Source organism: Eupeodes corollae, chromosome 2, assembly GCF_945859685.1.
Source record: "Eupeodes corollae chromosome 2, idEupCoro1.1, whole genome shotgun sequence".
Lineage (NCBI taxonomy): Eukaryota > Metazoa > Arthropoda > Insecta > Diptera > Syrphidae > Eupeodes > Eupeodes corollae.
The window spans coordinates 59,578,582-59,603,348 of NC_079148.1; the positions used below are offsets into that span (position 1 = coordinate 59,578,582).

General features: G+C 32.9%; 5 protein-coding genes across 5 annotated transcripts in view; 1 reads left to right on the forward strand and 4 right to left on the reverse strand.

Annotated features, from left to right (window-relative positions):
* Positions 1–24,767, forward strand: part of LOC129944944 (uncharacterized) — a 112,066-nt gene that overhangs the window by 66,697 nt on the left and 20,602 nt on the right. The window contains exons 10-12 of the mRNA XM_056054604.1: positions 7,515–7,791; positions 7,856–8,589; positions 23,535–23,799. Of these exons, the coding sequence (XP_055910579.1) occupies positions 7,515–7,791; positions 7,856–8,589; positions 23,535–23,799 (1,276 nt within the window). The remainder of the gene's footprint in view (positions 1–7,514; positions 7,792–7,855; positions 8,590–23,534; positions 23,800–24,767) is intronic.
* LOC129944186 (zinc finger protein 652-B-like) lies at positions 1,176–4,692 on the reverse strand. The gene is made up of 3 exons (XM_056053434.1): positions 4,172–4,692; positions 4,015–4,110; positions 1,176–2,871 (listed from the first exon to the last, which is right to left on the reverse strand). The coding sequence occupies exons 1-3, from the start codon at positions 4,583–4,585 to the stop codon at positions 1,924–1,926; spliced, it is 1,458 nt and encodes a 485-aa protein (XP_055909409.1). The 5' UTR covers positions 4,586–4,692; the 3' UTR covers positions 1,176–1,923.
* Positions 9,595–11,164, reverse strand: LOC129944192 (zinc finger protein 501-like). Its single transcript, XM_056053445.1, has one exon. The coding sequence runs from the start codon at positions 11,045–11,047 to the stop codon at positions 9,767–9,769; it is 1,281 nt and encodes a 426-aa protein (XP_055909420.1). The 5' UTR covers positions 11,048–11,164; the 3' UTR covers positions 9,595–9,766.
* On the reverse strand, positions 14,599–16,013 carry LOC129944191 (zinc finger protein 501-like). The gene has a single exon (XM_056053444.1). The coding sequence runs from the start codon at positions 15,923–15,925 to the stop codon at positions 14,609–14,611; it is 1,317 nt and encodes a 438-aa protein (XP_055909419.1). The 5' UTR covers positions 15,926–16,013; the 3' UTR covers positions 14,599–14,608.
* LOC129944189 (zinc finger protein 501-like) lies at positions 21,194–22,782 on the reverse strand. The gene has a single exon (XM_056053436.1). The coding sequence runs from the start codon at positions 22,647–22,649 to the stop codon at positions 21,252–21,254; it is 1,398 nt and encodes a 465-aa protein (XP_055909411.1). The 5' UTR covers positions 22,650–22,782; the 3' UTR covers positions 21,194–21,251.

Sequence of the window (24,767 nt, forward strand, 5' to 3'; positions counted from 1 at the left end):
CCAGTCCTAGATCTTCCTGGATCATCTTAGAGCACGCAAAAGGATCCTTTCGGCTGTAGCGAACAATACGACAATTGTCATTTTCACTCGTTTCTCGTTTCCGTCCCCGGTTTTCGACTTTTTTTTCATATTTTACAGCATTGGCGGTCATTTGGTCAGAGCACCCCAACATCAACCTTATATCCTTATACGTTTTTCCTTCATTTCGCAACTTTTTTATGATTTCACGTTTTTCGTCGGTGCAGTGCTTTCCTCGGCCCACTAAATAACCAAACTTGTTTAGATATTCGATATTCCTACTATTTAATATTTCTATTTTAATTTATTTTTTTTACGTACAATATAACTCACACTCCTATAATTTTGAATAGCCTGATTGAGAGTATAGGACATTTGATCTCTAGTTACAAATGTAAACGGTTATGAATTGCAAACCAGTTCATTGTTTTATCATTTTTAATGTCCCGTTATACTTACCGGTAGAGAAATGGGCTGATTACCAGTATACACATGGTAAAAAAACACTTGAGCAAATTTTGTAAAAGCACTATTATTATTTTGAACACAGCTGTACATCACACCCGTAACGTATGAAATGAATTGATATCAATTGAATTCTTTTAAAGAAACTGGTTCCACAAAATGTACTTAAGGATTAGTTGTTAGACTGGGCCGAAAAAGCAAGTATATGGTCATATTTTTGTACCCTTCAAAAGTTATTCACCTTAATTTGTCATACTTGTTGGAAAAAATTTAAATCCTTCATCATTAAATGTTAAATTTCATAACAATTTGGAAGTTCTGACAAAAAATATCGATACGGAATTAAAAATATGAAACGATAATAGAGCTCTATTTTTTTAACGGTGAAAATGTTGATGATAATTTTTGTTTATCATTCTGAACAATATTTTCGTGTTCTTATTCGAAAACTAAAATACATGGGCATTTTTAAACAAAATTTCAGCAAGAGAATTTCAGAAAATTTTCAAAATTGTTGATGATTCTCTTATAACGAAATCACGTTGCTTCCTTATCTCACAAATATATATAAATACATTTTTGATGATTTTAAAAATTGTTTCGAAATTAAAAAAAAACATTCATTAAAATAATTTAAAGAAAAAAAACTTGTTCTACTATTTTGTTAACTTTTTAAAATTATTTGAGTTTATTTTTCTTTTGTTTTATTTTATTTATAAATATTTTACACTTTTCGGAATAGTATGAAATTTCTAATTATGAATTGGTATTTTGGAAAATGTATGAAGGAACTAAAAAGTATACAATGTATAAATAAATATACAATTTTATGTATTATGTGTAACAGACAAATATTGACTGAACCATTGCACGATGATGCAGTTATACTGATTTCTTATAAAGTATTATTTTGTATAAAATAAAATTATAAAAAATTAAAATAGGATTATAACTTTTTTTTTAAATACGAACAAAATAATAAAGTCTTAGTTGTTGGAATGCATTTTCTAATTTTCTTATTTAAGATTATCTTTTTGATTACAAAGTTCAAAAATCTATTCCAACTTGAATAGTATTTATTTTTATTTAATAATCGTTTTCGCCGTTTTTCGTAAAGTTCAAAATGCTTTTTCGTCATGATTCTACAAATATATTTTTTTTAACTGATAAAATTAAAACATTGAGTCTGATAAGATAGTAGTTTATGCACAAGAGACATGCGGGCTATAACTTAAAAGTACATGAGTACATAAATGACGGGTTTTTGTAGATGTTGTACAGATCTTCTAAAAAAAAAGATTATTTCGAACTTTGTAATTAAATTGACATGCTTATAAAAAAAAAAGATTCCACTTAAAAATTACTTATCTAGTTTTCTATAAAAAATAAAATGATTTAATTGTTGTGTGTGTGATAAAATGTAGGTAATGAAAATACTCCCTAATATAGTATATTTTGATGTTTAGTGCTAATATGCACGCCTAAACCTCTTTTGTTAACAAAAGTTTTATTGCACACTTTACAGGTATTGGGATTTATTGCTTCCCGATGCTGGGGCGATTGTGTTTGATGAAGTGACTCATCTTTTATATCCTCATATTCGTCAGATTCTTCTGCTTCTTCATCGTCGTCTTTTTCCGTATCATTAAGAATCGGTAGAGTATTTGCAGTTCCAGAGCAGTCCTGACAAGTGTAGGGTTTTTTCATTGGCACACCATTGCTGAATTGTTTGCGACAGTAATCGCAACGGTATGTCAAATGAAGCTTTAAGTGATTGCTCAAGTGGTGTCGCAATCGAAAACGTTTCATACAAAATTCACATCCAAAAGGTCGATCGCCAGTATGCGTTCGCATGTGCAGATCCTTATCGAACTTGGTTCGGTTAACTTTTCCACACACCTCACACGGATGACGGTTCTCGCTGCGGTGTGTCTCCATATGTGCTACAAATTGCCATTCATGGTAAAAACCCGATTGGCAGAGTTCACATTGGAAGGGTTTTTGACGTTGGTGTGTGCTCATGTGGTAGCGAATTGCTTGTTTTGATTTAAAGCCTTTCTTGCATACAGTACACTGGAAAGGCGTTTCAGATGTGTGCTTCACCATGTGATTCCTATAGAGGGAATGATATTGGAAAGTGCGCTCACAAATTTGGCAAAAGGCTGGTCCTTTAATTTGTTTTCGCCGTAAACGAGAATTTCGTTCCTTTCGTTGCTTTCTTGGTCTTGCCAGAGATTGAATTGCAACTGGTTGAGTTATTAATGCTGGTCCTCGTGAAGATGTTAGCTGCATGGGTATTGGTCTTGTTTCTTTATGTTGTTGTTGTTGATGATCGTATTTGTCTGAGTCTGGTTCTGTTTTGATACGAACGTGTGATGATTCTGAAGACTGAAATTTGTTCCAATAATTTTTATATAATTAATAACTTAATGTATCTTAATTTTTTACAATACTTTAAGTAAAACAGATAAAGATTTGTTAAAACAAAAAACATTAAAAACAGTTTATTAATTTCTTCTTTAAATTTCCGGGCTTATTCGTAAAAATTTAAGCACTTAAGGGGTTTTTAATACCCTTTACATGTTTATATTTAAACACAGTGCGAGTATTAGGAAAATATTGAAAGATTTGAGAGGAGATACCGCCGCACAATGGTGCCAAAGTTCTGAATATCATAATGGGGGAAAAACCGAGTTGGCCAAAGCAGGTTAAGGCTAGGAAAAAAATCTCTATAAATAACAGTACGTACGTACTAAATTGTTTGAGGGGTCAAATGGAAAATGACAAGTTGATTAATGAAGTGTGTAATTAGATTCTCTACACTATTTAATGGATTGACAGTTTTATATGAAGTATTCAATAAATGGCCCTATGATAAGACGAATTAGAAGGTAACATGCTAAGGCCTTATGCTGTTTACGAAATAAAGTTCAAAAATGGTACACTGGGCGTATTAGTATTTTTTAATATCTCGAACTTAATGTTTGCTCATTGAAAGTTATTTAAGTTCATGTAAATACTGAAAGAATTATAGTTTTGTTGTACAAACAAATGTGTAAATATGTGCACTCGGTGCAATTGAGCTTGTATGGGTCCTTCGAAACTTTGAAACCCCTAAAAAGGTGTTTCTTTTTTCTAAACTATATCTTTGAGAATTAAATAAAGATTAAGCAAGATCGGAAAGTGAATTTAATATATTATTTAATATATTATTTTTTAAAGTAAAAATAAAATGAATATTAAGAGTTAACGAGTGGCATCAAGTAAAATTGTTACAAATAGTTTTTGACTTCTTTAAGTCTAATTTAACCATACAGTCTTCAATTAAAATAGTACGTTTATGAGAAGCTGACAGGAATCATTATTGTAAGTAGATAAGTATGCAGTAACAGAAAGATTATTAAAAATGTCCTTTAAGGTAAGTTTCTAAATAAAAATAAGAAATGCATACAATTTGTCTAGTATTTTTAGGGCCTGACTAGGAATACAAATCAATTGTAAGACAATTTTGTTTAATACAATCATTTATACCTTTTGTTTTGAAGCTTGCATCCGTCCATTGGTTTCTGATAGGATAACTTCTGGAACAGTTACATTGACATCCAAAAAGTCGTTATAATCTACGTACTAGAAATTAAAACGTGATACAATTCTTGCAATAATAAGAATAAACTATGCAATTGCCAACCTCGGTCATTGATCTATCCAATGAATTGAAGTGAGAAGTATTATGTTTTGTGGAATGGTCCTGGCTTTCAGTTTCGGTACTAGCTTCACTAATATTATCATTATCGTTATCATCATCATTATCATTAATATGGCTAGACTCAATTAATTCGACAGGAAGTGGTGGAGGAAGATTAACATGAGCATTTTGTATATGATCAATGAAGTCGTCTATTTTCCGCATACTTTTATCACAAAAAGTACAAACAAACGTCCAAGTCTGGGCATTATTTGCAACAAAAATTTCCCCACATCTAGACCCAGGATCGTCATCGTCGTCTTCGTTGTCTTTATCGCTATGATGATTATCTTCTCCAGAACTATTGTCGAACGTAAATGGTTCTTTTTTTATTTCTATTTCTTTGAAATAATTCATGTTTCTAACTTAAATTTTAATGAACTTAAATGAGGATGTTACTTTTTTCTATATATATATATATATATATAATTTATGGGTGAAAAGAAAACTTTTTTTCAATAAGTTTTTTTTAATTTTGTTGTTAGTTGTCAAGTTTGACAGGTTTATTTGTATTTAACAAAGCATTTACATGAGATTCAATGCCGAATGAACGTATTCAAAATTTAAAAAAAAAACTATCGAATTCACTGCACAAACCATTCAAAACCTAAAATAGTGTTTAGTAAGGCGTGTTCAGGAAAAAACATTGGTAATTATTTTTTACATACATAGTTTGTGCAACTGTACTCCAATGTCCAATGTCCAAATTTAAAACTATATTTATAAACATTCTTATCGATTGTCAATTAAAGACATTAAAATGTTTGAAATAGAAAAAATAGTTTAAAGCTCCATTGAAAAAATAAAAATACCATTGAACATTATTGAGTTTATCATCACATCAACTACACATTCCAGACCAAAAACACTCTAATAAAGATATAAATCCTCGGTAGCCATCTTGGTTTTCCTATAAGCTAAACCGGAAATCAGACTCATAAACTCATTTAAGTATGCGTGTCATTTATCCTTTAATCTATGAAATTTCCCCTAAAAAACAAATAGTTAGTTCTATGTATGCGTGAAAACACGTCAATTTTTCTCGTTGAATTTGTCCACATAACAAATACAACAATGGAAACAAATGGGTTTTGAAGGGTGATACGTACAAAGCATTTATATCTTTATAGAGTGTTTTTGGCTCAGACAGCTTATTGTTTTCGAAATAAGAATTTTTGTAAGCTTATGTAATCGCTACGTAGACCAGAACTGTTTTAAAGACTAATACTACGTTTTCACATTTAACTAAATCAACTTTTTCGAGATTTAGATTTGTCATACCTCATATAGCTAATGTCATCTTAGCGATTAGGTGTCACTACTATAAGTTTTATACACAAAGATGTCATGTTTTTTTGTTGACTGTCAAACTTTAATTTTAATAAATCGTGTCCCTCACAGTGGTGTGGTAGATTCAATTTTTAATTCTGTAAGCTAATAAAATGAATCTCTAAAATCGTACCAATACTTATTTTAGTCCTGGACTTTCTTTTTTCTTAAGTAATCCTAGTTTTTAAATAAATCCCATTGTGCTAGTGAAAATACATCAAGGTTTATTATACTAATTAGCAAGTACTCACGATTGTAGCAGGTAAAAACGAAGATTTAGATTTCGCAGACCGATAAAGCTGGTCGATGTTAAAAAAAATGTTAGGGATAGTACGCACCTCGAGCTAAAATTAAGTAAAAGTTTTTTCACCAAACTCCGGCTGAAGCCTGCTCTAAATTTTGACAGAACAACATTTTTTTAGAAAATTCTATTGATAATGTAGAAAATTTTCTCTAATAAGCTTCAGTTTTTTCGTACTTTTTGTTTTTTACGTATTTCGCTTTAATCTTGTTTGGCTCTGACATTCTTCAAGAAATCACTTCTCAATATTATTTAAAGTTTGGTACGGCCCGAAATAAACACAACACACAAACTATAATTTGTTTCCTTTTAGAAATGAAAATATAGTGTTGTTCTCTAACTCAATTGAATGTAGCAATAGAAAATATGAAGAAAGGGCTGTTTCGAAACAATTGTTGTTGAAAAAAGCACAAACTTAAATATATTTTTCTCAATTTCTTTTAGCAGATAATTATATTTATTTATATTTAATAATCGAAATATCATGTTTATCTGTTTAAAATTTATTTTCCCATAATCATTCAAAATCTGGTTCTAAATAAATGCGCTGAGCAATTCATCGATCGATAATAATGTACACACATGTAGAACTGCGACATCTCCACTTTGATTTCGTTAATTTTAACTTGACAACATTTTGGAAAGAATTTGGAATATAGAAGATAAATATTATCTTGAGTTGCGTACTATGCTTTAGCAATAATCAAAGCCTACTTGAATATTTAACTGTTCTCTAAATATTTTACCATACTAATTAGTAATTATTACCATTTTAATAATCAGATTAAGGGCACACCCGGTTAAATTTAAACTCAACATTATACGGACGATTAAATTTAAATCCACGGTTTTAAGTGTTATTTTGACAGCACACACAAAATTCAAGTTTGTCAGTTTAAAAGGGTTAAAATTTGTTGCGATTTTTCATTGGCGGTGACAATATTTTATAAAAAAAAAGTAAAAGTAAGTAATTGTTAATGGTTCAATTTGTTGCTTCCCTCTTTTGGGTACATCTTGCAGCATGTTTATGTCAAAACTTAATTTCGTTCGCTGTCGTTTTGACAATGGATGTAGTACATAATGTAATAAAAGGCTGATTAGTAAAAGACGTGCTTATTTTGCTTTTAGAATACATACAAATGAACTTGCTGTTAAAATTTTACTCTAAACGTGTGTTTATTGGTTTTGTATATGTAAGGTCCTTTGTTAATTAATTGGACAATTATAAATTTTAAACATAAGTATCTACCGATCTGGATAGCATCGTTTGACTAGGACCTGTTAAAATTATAGCACAGTTTAAACACTAAACCCAGTGACTAGAAACAACTGCATTTGATTCTTATACATTTTTAGAATTCCGGCAATTTTTCTTTTTCAGCAGAAAACGTAGTAATTCTTTTTGTTATAAAATCCTTTTTTTTCCATCAGTGAACCTATGCCTTAAGACTGGAAGTCACGCAGCCAAGTGAAGTTTCATCACTGGAATATTCCAGTTCCCATTCTGTATTGTTTGTCAAATACAAATCAAAACAATTAACTGCAAACTGAATGTTTCTATTTACTGTTCAAGCCATAAATAACAAAAAATAAGTTAATGCACAAAATTAATGCAAACAAACATTTGTTTTCCATATTATTAATCACATAAATGAGTACAATAGACTTAAAATTAGAACAAATCAAAGAGGAAGACTTCCTCGAAAATGAAGAGGCAACTTTTGAAAAAGATATTGGTGAAACAAATACTAACATTGCTGAATGTGGCAGAGTATTTCTAGATTTAGAAATGAAAACTTTAAGTTTTGGTTGCTTCTTCTGCGAGACGACATTTCCTCAAGTGTCTGACCTATTTGAGCACGTTACCGACGCCCACATCATAATGCCAACCGAAGAAACTGACGAACTATACGAACTAGAATCTTCAATCAATGTATGTAAGCACGATTTTTTGTTTATATGAAATCATTTGTCTATTAAATAATTTTTGTTAACAGTGCAACAGCTTAGAGAACGCAGCTTGTCCCGAATTACCTGAACAGAGTAATGATGAGCATTCAACATATTTCAAGAGTATCATTCAATCAAACGAAGATCTCGATGACGACGACATCCAAATTGAAACAGGTGAATCTTCTTTCAAATGTGATAAATGTCCGAAAACCTTTCGCACAAAGAAAATTCTCTATTACCATTCGGCTGTTCACATTGATAGCGAAATGATCAAATGTTCTCACTGCGATCGGGTCTTCACCAAAAAACGCTACTTACAAATGCATCTTAACTATCACCTGGACGAAAAATCATTCCCCTGTACCATATGCGGAAAACAAAATCGCACAGCTTACCAGCTGAAGATACACATGGTCAAGCATAGCTCGAAAAAAGAATACGTGTGTGAGATTTGTGGTTGTTCTTATAGACTGAGACATCACCTAATAACGCACCAGAGGCAAGCGCATGAAAATAAACGACAATTTAAATGTAATGAATGTAATAGGGCTTTTAATACTCTTAATTTTTTAAATATTCATAAGTTATCGCACTCTACGGAAAGAAAGCACGTTTGCAATGTTTGTGGAAGCGACTTTGTTTGGAGGAAAAATTTTATTGAACATACAAAACTACATTCCAACGTTAAGAAACATAAATGCCACATATGTAAAAAAGCCTTTTTTCAAAAGTCTGGCTTAATAACTCATATAAAAAGTCACTCGTGTTCAATTGAAATTTAAAGAATGAAAAACATACGAATAATTAATAATAAAATATTTGACAAAAAATATTTTAATAAAACTATTAAATGAGTGTCCTTTAGTTAAAACTTTCAACCCACCTACAACCTTTGACTAAAAGCAAAGGTTTCAAAGATCACTTGTGTTCTGGCATAGATTTCAGATTTTGGAAACCAGTGAAGAGAGCTGCGCTTAATAAAGCAATATAAAGCGTGCTACGCAATATAGCTTAGGAGTTATACCACATGGCGTTCCTGCTAAACGTGTAAGGGTACAAAAAAATATATATAAAAGTAACCAACAGGCAAAACAGACCAAATAGATGTCGTACAACAAAGAATAACTGGATACTCATTTTTAGAAGCTGGTAAAACCTCATGCACCATTTATCCCGGAAGCTCCTAGTGCAGATACAAAAATATGCAAGGCAACACCTAAAACAGAAGGCCCGAAACCTCTGACGATAGAGGAATACAATAGAAGGAACAACAAGAAAAAGATTTCACTTGAAATTCAACCATCTAAGGAGCGCCAAAAAAGACTAGGAGACCTAGAGCAGGGAAATCAGTAAAGGCACGACAGATGCGAGCAGAAATACATAAAATAATAACAATAGATTCAACAATAATAATAGATATTACGATAAAAATAGTTATAGCAATAGCTAGGAAAGAAACAAGAGTAATAATAGAGGTAGTGCTAGAGGTAGAGGTAGTGCAAGAGGATACCATACCAATACTATGTCGGAAAACATAGGTACAAACAATATTTTCGAGAGGAACTACAGATCTTCAACTCATATTTGGAGAAACAAATATAAAACAACAATTCCATGTGGTATAATTCCTAACTTGAAAATCTTCGGGGTAAAGTCTAATTATTTTAACTGCGGCTCTCTAGCCACTGTTTGAAACGAGGTGCGCTTAATAAAGCAATATAAAGTGTGCTACGTAATATGGCTTAGGAATTATGCTACACCAGTAACGAAGTTAAATCCCTGATCTGAGTGCCTGGGAAAAATTACAAATTCAAACAATTTCTTATAATCCTTCACATAGGGAAACTTCTATTTTGATATGTTTTTCCTTCAAAAATGAAAGCAAAATCAATTTTTTAAATTAAAAATCAATTTTATTGGAACCATAAAAAATATTAAAGCTAGATACCATTTCACTATATATCTTTGTGATACTTCATATGTGAATATAAACCCGCATACTGGGCAAACTCCTTGCTGCATATCTTACAAATATACTGTTTTATATTTGAATGTAATTTTTGGTGCTGCACTAAATTCTTTTTGTGATTAAATTTCTTTGAACAAATATCACATGCAAATTTTTTATCATTTGTATGGCACACCATGTGTTTGGTGAGGGTTTCCTTATGGAAAAATGCCTTCTTGCATTCCTGACACTCGTAAGCTCGTCGCCCAGAGTGACTTATCATATGCCTTTTAAATGAACATTTACTAGCGAAGGCTCTCTCACAAAATTCACAAACGTAAGGTGTTTCCCCGGTGTGTTCACGAAAATGAGTTTTCAGTCCGCTGCTTGAAACAAATCCTTTCCCACATACATTACACTTGTGAGGCCGCTCACCAGTGTGCAAGTAACGATGCATTTTAAGACTGTTATAATGAGAAAAATCTGCATCACAGTCTTCACATTTGTATGGCCGAATTCCAGAATGTATGAATAAATGACACTTGAGATTATTTGAGTTTCTAAAACACTTGCCACATTCTTCGCATTGATGTCGAGTTCCAGTTCCATGGTTTGATTGTAGATGAGCTTCTAGTGTTTTCTTATCACGGGCTATGTGCTGGCAAGTAGGACATGAGTAGACTTTTTTTTTGCGATTCCTCTTTTTCGGAATTTCCTTTGTTAGAAGTGGATCTGTAATGTCTTTGCAAATCGGAGAATTAAGTGATTTCTCAGCGAAATTCTCGTTTTCAATAGCAGACTGACTGTCTATCTCGTGGGTTTCTTCTGTGTCTGATTGGTCATCTTTGTTATGCCTCTCGTTTTCAATACTTATTGGTGCTAGATCTTCTTCTCGTTCATCAAAATTGAATTCCTCGATTTTGTCCCTATTGACATTTGGCTCATCAATTCTGCCATTGAAGTCATTACTTTGGTTTGTCTCTTGTTTAATTATGTGGGATTCTTCGTCTGGATTGACATCCAAAGGGTTTTCAATTTTTGAATATGGAACAATTTCATCATCTCTAATGTGTATTCCTTTAATGTGGTTTTGAAAGATTAGAATACTATGAAAACGTTCATCGCAAAATGTGCACACAATCCAAAATTTATTATTAGCAATTAAAACTATTTCTCCGCACTTCTTTAAAATTTGCATGGGATCATCATATCGCCAGTCTAGGCTGTTACTTTCATTTGGAAAAGATTCGTTTTTAAGAATAATATCAGAAGGAAACTCGGTCATCATTATAAAATAATTCTAAACTAATAACAAAAGAACAGGAACAACAATCAACAATTAGAAATTAAAACAAAAATATTTGTTGCATAAACAAACTTTGGCATTTGTAGCTCGCAATTAGGTTGACTGTGACACTTCAAAACCCTTTATATGCAAACCGGAGTTGAATTAAGGTTGAATTTTCGACTCATTTCTCTTATCACTTGAGTAGAGTTGAAATGAGTTGAGTTTAAATAGTGCTGAGATAATAGGAAATAGGGTCTTCCATTACTAAGTTTGATTTCGGCAAACAATGTATTTTCTGGCAGTTTTTCAGCTCAATCAACACATATCTACGCATCCATCGAAAACATCTTACATAGTTAAGTTTTTTAACAGTAGCAGAACTATTTTAGCAGTAACTCTACCCTCTGATCAAATATAAAACTCCGATTTAGACAATAGCTGTTTTTTTGGTATTCCATATACCTATAGCACAATTGGCGTTTTTCTTTTTTAGTTCAGAGCGGAGCTCGAACTGTCAACAAAATAATTGTGTTTCTTTTTGACCTCTGATCGTTCAGAGCTTCAAATTCGCGAGAAATTGCCAAAAAAACGATACACAGTAGTTGGGTTTTATATTTGCGAGTTGATATATAAAGACGATCAGGGGAACATCGGAGTAGACCCGCAGTCGATGCTGAGAATATGGAATGATCACTTCTCGAAATTATATAACGGCGATGACAAACCGGATTCCGCTGTAAGGGAGATAGAACCACTCAACCTCAGCGACGCAGATCAACAATTCCGCCTACCCGACCTTGACGAATTGAAGATAGCTATATCTAAACTTAAGTCAAACAAAGCTGCTGGAGCTGAAGGCATCGCTGCCGAACTATCCAAAGCAGCAGGCGATGACTTGGTAGGGAGCATGCACCAACTCATCTGCAAAATATGGTCGGAAGAAAGCATGCCCGATGAGTGGAATCTCAACATAGTATGCCCGATACATAAGAAAGGAGATCCTCTAAATTGCGCCAACTACAGAGGCATCAGTCTCCTTAACATTGCGTATAAGATCCTCTCTGACGTATTATGTGAACGTCTGAAGGCGTTCGTCAACAACCTGATAGGTCTTTATCAGTGTGGCTTCAGACCAGGAAAGTCCACTATCGACCAAATTTTCACACTACGGCAGATCTTGGAAAAAATCTTGGAGCTTCAAATCGATACCCACCATCTCTTTATCGATTTCAAAGCCGCGTATGACAGTATCCATAGGGAAGAGCTCTACAGAGCAATGTCTAGTTTTGGCATCCCTGTCAAACTTATCAGTTTGTGCAGAATGACGATGGAGACTGCACGCTGCTCTATCAAGGTTGGAAAAGATCTTACCGATGCATTTGATGTCAAAAAAGGTTTTAGACAAGGCGATGCACTGTCATGCGACTTCTTCAACAACGTTCTGGAAAGAATTGTGCAAAACTCAACCGTCAACACTAGAGGCACCATCTTCCAAAGGTCCATCCAATTACTCGGATACGCAGATGATATTGACATGATTGGAAAATTAATGCGTGATGTCAGTGGAGCGTTTTTTAGCATTGCGACGGAAGCGAAGAAGATGGGTTAAGTGGTCAATGAGGGCAAGACCAAGTATATGCTGTCATCAAAAAAGGACACTGAACGACGACGTCTTGGACAAAACGTCACCATGGACAGCTATAACTTTGAGGTAGTTAAGGACTTTGTCTACCTAGGCACCGCTATTAATGCAGACAACGACACCAGCGCTGAAATCAAACGAAGAATAACTCTTGCAAATCGCTGCGTCTTTGGACTTAGAAGGTAATTGAGAAGAAAAGTCCTCTCTCGAGCATCTAAAATCACTGAGGGTGATTTTTGGTCCCATACGCATAGATGGAGAATGGAGGAGAAGATATAACGACGAACTGTACAGGCTGTACAGCGACACTGACCTAGTTAGCAGAATTAAAGTCCAACGGCGCAGTAGAGGAAGACCGCGACTCTGGTGGCGCACCCAGGTGAGAGAGGACCTCAACCAACTTGGCGTGCGAAACTGGAGACAGCTAGCTGGGGACCGAGCTGGCTGGAGACGCATGTTGGTTGAGGCCCAGGTCCGCCCGGACTGTAGCGCCACCTTAAGTAAGTAAGTAAGAGCTGATATAACTGAATATTTGGCAGAATATCTATCAAAATCAAGAAAATACGTCTGTGTGATGTGATTGTGGATTTCAAAGTTTTAACCAAACAATTTGACACAAAATAAAAACTTCAAGAAGGGGATTTGTTCGTAGACTAATGCATTAACATGTGGTGTTGAAGCGAGCTTGAAGCTCGCCTTGATTCTTAATATACCTGAATCGAGTTGGAATGAGCTTGATTCGCCTCGATTCCGGTCGGGGATCGGAGTGGAAAATAACAAAATTTAATTATCTTTTCTATTGTTTTCTCTTGCAAAATTATAAATAAGTTTTGTTTATAGGAACTACATGAAAAGTATTGCATTCGTAAAAAATCTCGAACTTGAGACTTTAATCAAGCATGACATTACGATGGTAGACAAAAATCGAAAAAAAATGGGTCCCACGATTTCGTTTGTCTTTCTATCCTCGCCCGTGAAACCCAAACCATTGGGTCAATTGAGTTCAGATTGGACAATTAAGGTTCTAAGTACATTAGTGTTAGACTTATTTTAAATATTAAAAACTACAGTAGACCCTATACAAATTTGTTGGTCAAAAATCGAAAATTCGATAGATTTTTATTAAATTTTTGTCCTTGTCTTTTCTATATTACTCCCGAAGAATACTCGCCGTCGAATTGTTATTTTGTTTCAAAATTTTCTGGGGCAACAGTCCGTTGAGAACTAGGGCCTAGTGACTTACAACTCTCAACCATTCCTGTGTGCGAGTAATGTTGTCAGGGATGGTGGGGACCTACAGTTTATATTGCGAATCCGAACGGCTAATTTGAGAAAGCACTTTTTTATGACAAGAGTTACTCTTGGAAAATTTGTTAATTTCTCGCAAGAGGCAGTACCCGTGAAAAGACTTAAGATGGCATAGGCAGGGATCGAACCCAAGACCCAACGCACTAACCATCATGTCACAATATTTGATGATAAAAAGTATTTTTGGGATTTAAAAAGAATATATAAATTTTATTTTTCAAAACTCGATATCCCAAAAACGGGACATTTTTTACGAAAGTCAAATAATAAATTTAAAAAAATAACAACTCTAAACAAATTTGGAAAATAAGTTTTTTTGAGCATTTAAATTGTAGTAGACAAACTTATTTTGCATGTATAATGTTTAACCTTAAAATGTAGGTACTATTTTAAACATAACCATTGAATAGTGGAGCTAGTTCGTGGGTTCCATTCGTGCATATTATTTTGTTTGAGTTTGAGTCCTACAATCTATGACTGTTCTTGTACTTATTGCGCATAGATAGCCAGTAAAGGCATTCTTTTAATATAAGTTGTTGTTTTTTGTCTTCAAATTAATCCCTGCCCTAACAACGCATATATCGAATTAAAACAACTGCTGTAAAGGACTTTCAAAACATTTTATTTGAATCATTGACACTCTTACTTCTGTGACTTTTCATATGTGAGTGCAGACCTGCATACTGTGCAAAATCCTTGCCGCATATCTTGCAAACATATTGCTTGATACTCGAATGTAGTTTCTTGTGCTGCGCTAGGTTCTTTTTGTGATTGAATTTTTTTGGACAAATATCGCAAGCATATAGTTTTTCAGTAGAATGACAAGCCATATGTGTATTGAGTGTTTCTTTATGAAGGAAAGCTTTTTCACATTGTTGACACTTATGAGTTCGCTGACCAGCGTGGCTTATCATATGTCTTTTATAAGAACATTGAGTAGCGAACGCTTTCTTACAAAATTGACACACATATGGTGTTTCACCTGTATGCTCTCTCATGTGGATTTTAAGCGCGCCACTAGAAACAAATCCCTTATCACATTCAACACATTTGTAAGGACGATTACCAGTATGAAGATAACGATGTGCTTTAAGGCTGTTTGAATGTGAGAAACCGGCATCACAAAATTCACACTTATAGGGTCGAGTTCCAGAATGAATTACCAAATGATGTCTCAGGTTAGATGCATTACTAAAACACTTGCCACATTCCTCGCATTGATACCGGGTTCCTGCATCATGACAAGATTGCTTGTGTGCTTCTAAGGTTGATTGATTAGTTGCTATATGCTCACAATAAGAACATGAATAAACTTTCTTTCTGCGAATCCGCTTTTTGGGTGAATCATGAATTATATTTTTCTTTCGATGAATAGCTCTAGAAACGTTTTCATTTGAAGAAATATTATTCTGGCTAACTTCTATAATTTTATTGTTGTTAGTTTCGTTTATAAGTCCTTCTTGCTCTTCATGGTGTGATGACTGGATTATGCCGATATCGCCTATGTTATGATCTTTATTATAGAGTTCCTGTGCCTTGATATCATCCTGCATTTCCCATTTGCAAATCTTTCCTTCAGTGTTCTCATTATGATCAACACTCTTTTCATCTGCAACTATTTTGATTTTAAATTTTTCGTTTGAATTAAAATCTAAAGGATTTTCATCTGCCGTATTCTGAATACTTTTAGTATTTGTTATGTGAAAGATCTTAATGTGATTCTGAAAAACTACAATGCTATGAAAACGTTCATCACAAAATGTGCATAGAAACCAAAACTCCGTATTAGCCAGTACAAATATTTCTCCACACTTCCGGTCTATGGCATTCAAATGGATGGGGCGGATGGGACTATGTACATCTAGACTGTTTTCTTCTTTTAGTAAGGAATCATTCTTGAAATTTACTTGTGGTGAAAACTCAGTCATATTAAATAAAATAATAACAATTACTTTTGCAAACAAATACAATTCTGACAATTATTAAATATAAGATGTTTTAACATATGACTGTATAGATATAAACAATTCCAGTAAAAATTCCAGTAACCCTGCAAAAATTCAATTTAGGCCTGTTTATAATTATGCGGTCTCGCAAATCGTGCTTCGACCAAAGAGAAGCCAAACTAAATATAAAATGTCTCTTTATTTGATTTTAATAGTGGAGTTATAATTGTAAAAGGATATTAAAAGTAAGTTTTAATAATCTGTTTTACTAAAGTAAGGCGCTCGTGAAACTAAACGGAGGCAAAAATCTGTTATTCTGATTTCATTAGTTTATTTAGTTTTTCTCTATGATTTTAACACCTACGCTACCAGAAAATCCAAATTGTGTCCAAGGGTCGAATTGTGCTAGTTTTATAAGCGTACCTGTAAGATCTTTAGTTCTCAGATTTTTGTAAGATAACTGACGCTCAACCACCAGTTGAAATTCTTAAAGCTCAATTAAACATCATTTTCTGGCGGAAGAGGCCAGTCGCTTTAGTGCAGAAGGAAAGATAATTTAGAAAAAACTATTTGCATATATCATTTTTATGAATTAAATTTATTCCAGGAGTCAAATGGAATAACTCTATGACTGATTTATTAATTAATTTAATTAAAGGAAATTTTGAACGCCTTCAAACAAACGACATTTAAAATCATGAGAGTTTAGTGCTCAAGTTGTTTCATAATTAAATCAGAGAGCTCTAAACATACTCTGCTCAGAACTCTACTCTACTCTACTCGCTCAGACTCTGCTCAGAGCTCAGCTCTGAACTAAAAAAGAAAAACGCTAGATTTAATTTCTGTATCCGTGATGTTAGCAAATTTTTTAAGGAACAAACACTTTTTTTAAACAGATATTTTCAGATTAAAGAATGTAGGATGTAGAATTAAAGTTTCTTTAATAAATTATCAACCAACTTTTGATTATAGTCTTTTATTATGGTATACAAGCAATTTTAAATGAATCAGGTGCTGCTTTTGTTCGTCTAATGTGCATCAATTAAGAAAAAATTTGAATTCAATTCCCATCGACACGAAAGAACATAAAACATAACGTCCAAAAATAAATCACTTTTAAATGGTGTTTCATTTTTGGAGCCCACAAATAAAGATATTTGGAGTGGACTTTAAAATTTGGGAAAAAACTACCATAAATTGTAAGGATCACAAATAATAAACCATAAATGTTAAGTCCAAATTTTTATAGTTATAAGTCGATTTTAATTTTTAGGTCAAAATAAGGCTAGGCGCGCACATACAACTTTTTCGAAACCAAATATTTCGATCGTTAGTTGCCCAAACATCGTGTGTAAAACACAAACTAAAAAGTTGCTCGAATGGGTGACAGAATGGTTTCTATATGTGTCTATAGTGCTCAGTTTTGAAACCAAACAGTTTCGAAACTAAAAGTTGCATGTGCGCGCCTAGCCTAAGAGTTTATAGCTTCTAGGTCAATTTCACACACATTTTTTCCTCAATACTAAATTCGATTATTGGTAAGACCCTATTGAAAGAACATCAATTTTATATTAGTTTTTAATTGAACATCAGTTTTATATTGAAATACTTACTAACCCAATAGAAAACTACAAAAATGAAAGCATAAAAGTTCGGGAGACTTTGTTAGAAAAATTAAACAAACAGAAAATAGAATAACATTGAAGAGAGCATTTCTCGTTGAGGACTACACATATCAATTAAAACTCCTTTATAATCACCCCTATCACAGAGTCCCTCGTAGCGAGTCCCCGAAAATTGTGTTACGCTACGAATACGAATACATTTACATCATAAACCCCGAACGAATTCAAGAAAGCATTGGCACACAGAAATACTAATTTCGAAATTTTAAAATCACCTGATATGCGTCAAAATAAGAAAATTAAATAAAAGTTCGTTTTTCATCTTTCGATTTGTTCTTGTTTTTATTTGTTTTTGTCTTTAAAAATTGATAGTATTGTCGTTGCAATCTTTGCAATAAATGAAGAAAATACACGAAGACGTATGATTGACGCGAAGTGGTTGGAAGACGCCGTGGAACATTTCTCACATCAACTACGTCTGATGACATCGAAGGTTCACAAGGTTCATTTGATTCTAAAGGCTCGGAGGAATTTTCGAATCCAAAAGATTGTGGACCTTTTACTCGGCTGGTCAAAGTTCATTCATTCTTATGACACCTTCTTCGAGGCTGCTAAAAAAATGCATTCTATTTGCTTCGCCACCTGTAGCTTTGCATTCTTTTTTGTTCTCAACCATTTTCCTCTGATTTATGCCTTTCAATCTAACCACACTTAAGAATTAAATTAAATTATAAAAAAGTTTGGACTAATTTATTCAATTTACTTTTTTCCAGCTAGAGGTGTCCTTAGAAGGTGGGTCTTTAACTATTTAACTCTATTTTTACTGCCTCCCAAAACGAATTCACTTCCTCCTTAGGGATTTTTGAAAATCCTTGGGCAATTTAAAGTTTTTCTTGAAGACTTTTCATAAAGCCTTTAGAATTGAATTTTATTTGTGATAACTTTATTTGCCCTTCAAAAAAAAAAAATAAGAAAAACATAGGTAAACACTTTCACATTAAAACAATAGTAAAACTTACATGATTCTTTTCATATATTTTATTTTTATTTAATTTATCTTCGCAAGCTTAATTTTTTATTCGTTTTAAAAACTCCGATCAAAATAATTGTTCGTAGAAAAAACTGCCAAACTTCCTATTCATTCGGGGCTAGTGATACCAATTTTCACGAACTCCGAATTTCGAAGCAAATTTTTTTAGTACGACAGGACCAATGATACAATTATTCGGGGTTCGTACTACGAATCTATTTCGACGGGGCCTGTGATAAGGCTGAATAGGTTTTGAATTCAAAACTGAAAATATTTTCAAAAATATAGTTTCTAAAATATTACCTGTGTTTTGTTGGAAATTCTATCCATAGTATAGTTTGATTTTACACGAATAACAAAAACAATATCCACAGAATAACACAGATAACAGTTAGAGAAGAATCTTAAACGAGTCTCGAATGGATCTTACGTGATTTCGTTCTCAAATGTTGGTACGATTGATATTGGATTTGTATCTCAATGGCTGTGTTCGTTGAGTAGTTGTGCATTTGGAATCATACGTGTTTTCTATTGAGGAAAAAATCAATCAATTGTTAGTGAAAATGGACTTACTGGGCTTGTTTTGCAAGAGAAAACAATACAAAAGATATTTATCCTTTGCTATGTTTCCACCAAAGGTTTATCTCAGTTTAGATTAAATAAATTTTGTTGGTGTTTCCACCGCACAAGAAGATTTAAAATTGATTGAGTTTGACAGCACTTTCTAAAATTCAAATAGTCTTTCCATGTTTCCGATGTGTGAAGTGCAAGTGAGATAGTTTGATTTGTGTAAAACAATGAAGAACTCATTAGTTCAGAACCATCTAAGAATGCCTACTTCATGTCCATTTGTTTGTAATTTGATTAAAACAAAACTATATTTTTTGTCCACAAACATGCAAATAAACAGACCATAATGCATTATCTCTAAAACCAACTCCTCCATACAGGTTTTTCTTGACAAATTTTGACTTGACTGCGATCTCCGAAATGATTCGAGTCGAATCAAGCTCATTTCAATTCAGGTATATAAAGAATTGAGGCTCGCTTCAACACCACATGTTAATATAGTAGTCTACGAACAAACCCCCTCCTGGAAGCAATTTTTAAATGAAATTTTTTTATAGAATCTCAATTTCCAGATATTTTCTTACTATTTCTTCTAAAAAATTGTCAGTCTTATTTTATAGAATTCTCTAAACAGATGAATGGTTATACAGTGAATAAGGATTTATGTAGGCTCTATGTAACGTTGCGAAAATTCCTATTTATAAAAAATTCTGCTATAAATTTTAGTTATACAATGCTTATATCAAAAAAAGTACCAAAATGTCTATAAAATCAGCTTGTTGTCATAACAACTAAAATATAACAAAATAATTCCAATTATTTTTATGATATTCTCTTTCGAAAATCTATATTTTTTTAAATTCTTCGTTTCTTCGGCTCACGAGCTAAACTGGAGAGGCATTATTGTTTTTATTTTAATTTCAAAAAGAGAGGAGAGAAATCAAAATGACATTTACGAAATAATAATAACAATAATTTCCTTATGTAGGCTCTATTCAACCTCAAAACGCGTTTAGCTTATTATGGGACTATGCAACCTTGTATAAGTTTTATAAATAGCATTTTTGCGTTTAGAGGCATTATAGAGATTACATAACTTTATGTAAGCTCTATACAGCGTTTTTAAATAAGACTGTGTCTGTTTTGTTAGTTTTAGTTTTTTTTTGTTTTTCTCCAAGTTTTTACTGGAATTATCAGACGGTCGTATGAGAATTTTGTTCTTGTTCTTCAAAATACTGCTTTCATAAAGTTTAATGGCCATATTAATGAATTTTAAAGACAAACTGGCAAAACTAGTTCTAATATGCCTCCAAGTTAAAAGTTTCAAAAAATTGATGTAAATGTTAATAGATCAAAATAGTTTTGGAATTAGCAAATTTGATTGTTATTTAAATCAAATTTTTTGAAAAACGTAAAACTCAAAAATTCATCAAACCAGCTATGAAGAAACTGTTTGAAATTTACAGCCCTGTTTTCCCATCACATTCAATCAAATTTTCAGATTCTCGTCGTTGATTTATTAAATTTTTCTTCTTTTGAAAGTAAGAAATCGATTTTAAAAATCAATCTTACACTTATCGAATTTTCTACAGATTTGGACCAACCATTTATACCAGAATATGAATGTTCATAAATAACTATATGAATTAGGTGGCGCAACAGTCCTTTGCGAACTAGGTCTAGTGACTTACAAATCTCAACCATTCCTGTGTGCGAGTAATGCTGTCAGGGGTGAAGGGGACCTACTTTTTTAAACCGAATCCTAACGGCTAATTAGAGAAAGCATTTCATGACAGGAATTACTCTTGGAGAATTTGTCAATTCCGTGCAAGAGGTAGTACTTTAGATGGTACTGGCAGGGTTTGAACCCAAGACCTCTGGCATGACAGTCCTACACACCAACCATCAAACTACGGGTACTAAAAAATGTCCAGGTGAATGTTTAATAGAATAAGGCTTCAGTTGTATGTATGTGTTCTACTCCTTACTTACCTACAAATATCATTTCATTAAAAAAAATTCTCCTTAAGTTTTTATATTTTATTAAATCAAATTCAATATTTGCATTGGCATACAACACTATCTACTCTTTATTTTTGTGTAATTTCATATGCGAATATAAACCTGCATTCTGTGCGAAATGCTTCTTGCAAATTTTACAACTGTATTGTTTTACATTCGAATGTATTTTCTTATGCTGAAGCAAGTTCTTTTTGTGAAAAAATCTTTTCTGACAATAATCGCAAACTTCATTCTTTTCATTCGTATGACATACCATATGTTTATTATACGTTTCCCTATGTTTAAATGCCTTATCACATAGACTGCATTCGAAAGGTCTTCGATTTGAATGGCTTATAATGTGTCTGTTATAGTGGTATTTATTGGCAAAGGCTATCTTACAAAACTGGCAAACGAATGGCTTTTCACCGGTATGTTCCCTTATGTGAATTTTAAGACCGGTACTCGAAACAAATCCTTTATCACACTGATTACACTTATGAGGACGCTCACCCGTGTGTATATACCGATGTGTTCTTAAACTATTCGGATGAGAGAAACCCGAGTTGCAAAATTCGCATTTATAAGGACGATTTCCAGAGTGAATAACCAGATGAGATTTAAGATTGGATGCATTTCTGAAACACTTGCCACACTCTTCACATTGATATTGAGTTCCAGTTCCATGTTCTCTAGTCATATGCGCTTGTAGTAATCTCTTATTTTGGGCTATATGTTCGCAAATTGAACATTCCTGCGCTTTTTTCTTCCGTTTACTTTTGATACTAACTTTTTTTGGTGGAGATAGTAAATCTTCAATGTCTTTACAATATAAGGTTACATTTTTGGAATCTTCTTTAGCACTTAAGTTGTCGTCATCAAACTGGATCACTTCTGTTGATCCTAAATCATTTATAGTAGGTGTTTTTGCTTTGTCTGTTCGTGTTTCAAAGTTATGCTGGTCAGTCTTGAAGTCACTGTAGTTTCCTTTATCCTTTGGAATATAAAAACTATTGCTTGTGACAAGATTATTGCATTTAATTTCGATGATTTCTGGATCTGGATTAGATTTTATTGCAACTGTTTCATTGTCACTGCAGTTCTCCGCTTCATCGCACTTTTGTGTTGATATAAAAGTATTGTTACCTGTGAGATCATTGAGTAGATTCTTGCAATCATTTTCGGTAACATCTGAACTAGATTTTATTTCAATTTCTTCGTCATCTGTTTCAATATCCAAGGGATCATCCTTACTGCAAAATGTTTCAGCATCTACATGTTGACCTAGTATGTGACTTCGAAACATAACAACACTTTGGAATCGTGCATCACAAAATGTACAAACAAAACAAAATTTGCAATTCGCCACTAGTATAACTTGTCCACATTTTGTTTCTTCGGGATTTGCATAATTGGGATTATTTTCTTCATATGGAAAATATTCGTTTTTTAATATGATTTCCGAATGAAATGAAGTCATATCAAAGCTTAAATATGAACAAAAGAAACTAATAACTTTTAGTCACAGGAGTCTCGCTTCAGCTTTTTAATGTTGTTATTAAGATGATTGTATTTAACATCTATAATAAAATTAATTTTGTTTTTATTGTGTCAAATGCAACAAACAACAAAACAACAAGCCTTCCAGTTAAAATTACACCAGCTGGAAATCTATTGTTTCGTAAAATATGGAAAACACATAAGAAAAAGATTGGGTTGGAAGCTCGACTTTGGGTTGGACTAAAGTTCCTATTGACTTGAGTGAAAGAGAAATGAGTTCAAATGATATTGAGTACAAATAAAGGAATAAACGCGTTCCACGTTATACCAAAATTGCAGTCTCTGTTTAAACACTGATTCGACATTTAAAAAATAAGAAAGCAAAAGAAACTGGGATGGGAACCACACCAATAAATTACCATTTGTGTCCGTCTGTTAAAATTTCTAAAACTTATTCAAAATATTAAAGGGCCTATTATGGATCACAGACAACTCAATTTGAAGACAACTGCAAAAAAAAATCGTATTATGGGAGACAACTTTTTTCAGTTGAGTTTACTAAATACGTTGCCTACTTTTATGTGCTTGTTTCGTGTCAAAATCAGCTGTGTAAAGTAAAATACGTAGAAATTTCAAAATTTTGAATTCAGAGCAAAATTTTATAAAAAAGACAAAATAATAGGAAATGGAGAGTTCTATTGATTTGTTTCTTGGAAATTCGGAAGAAGAAAATCCCCTGAATGTTGCGCTGATGAGAAAAAATATTCGAGATCACTCCAATCCATTGGAACTTCCAAACAAAAAGTATTATTTATTAACGAATTCTTTGATGAGTGTTGATTTTAATGTCTTTGTTTTGTTTCAGATTTATAAGTTATTTTAGACTCATCAAAGACGCATTTTTGTATGTGCTAAATGAAATCAAAGATCATTTGAAACAACCACAGCGTTCCTCCGCAATCCCACCAATTCTCAAACTCTGCACTGCCCTACGTTTCATGGCAGAAGGAAGTTACCAAAAGTGCAGTGGTAATGATTTTAATTTAGGCCTTGCTCAGCCAACAGTTTCGGTAGTGTTAAAAGAAGTGCTAGAAGTAGTAGAAGAACTTATCTGTCCGCAATGGATTAAGGCTCGTATGACAAATGATGAGATGAATTTATAAAAAATTCATTTTTACCAGAAAACCAGATTTCCTGGAGTAATAGGATGCATCGATGGAACTCATGTTGGAATCATAGCACCAAAAAAAAAATCTTCAACATCTCTATTTAAATAGAAAAGGTTACTACAGTCTGAATGTCATGATTGTAAGTGTATATGCCATCTTTAGTATTTTGAATTGGGCAGGTTTAGCTATTTTTAATCAAAAAAAAATATTTTCTTACAGATGTTTATATTATTATTTGTAAAACTTACATTTTTTCTCCATTTTCTTAAAAAAATGGTTTTCAATGAACTGTTGATGCCTACCGTTATTTTTTTGTGCACACAAATGCACTACACAACTAGTAAATATCAGTTGCTCAATTTTGACAACAATCACAACTGAGAGACAACTCAACTGGCGAACACATTTAAAAAGTCAACCATTTTTTAGTTGACTACTGGTTGACTTGTGACAGTCAACTAGTTGTGATCGGTAATACCGATTGCCGGATTACAACTCAACTTTGCTCTTAGTTGTCTTACATAATAGGCCCCTAAAGCAACGCGTAAGTTAAACAAAATTGAAGTCAATGGGGCGTATTCATAGTTATGTTTTAAACGCGAGTGTATTTAAACTGGAGTCCAGATTTAACATGTAGGTTAGACACAGCTGCTATTCATAAAGAATTTGCTTAACTCTGTTTAGTTAGAAACAGGTTTCATGTATACTCTACTACAATTCTAGTACAATTTCACTTAAACCTATAGAAAATGGTTTGTAGAGGAGAACAAAATAAATTGTAGCTGGAGAGCCAAAATCTATGAAATCCCTTTAATTATTCTGTTTTAAGTAGTTGCGTTGGTGAATTAAGATTTTAACATCATTGAATTTCGATCTTCAATATTCATACAAACCGTCCTCATATATTTCGAAGGGGTCCATTCGGGTTC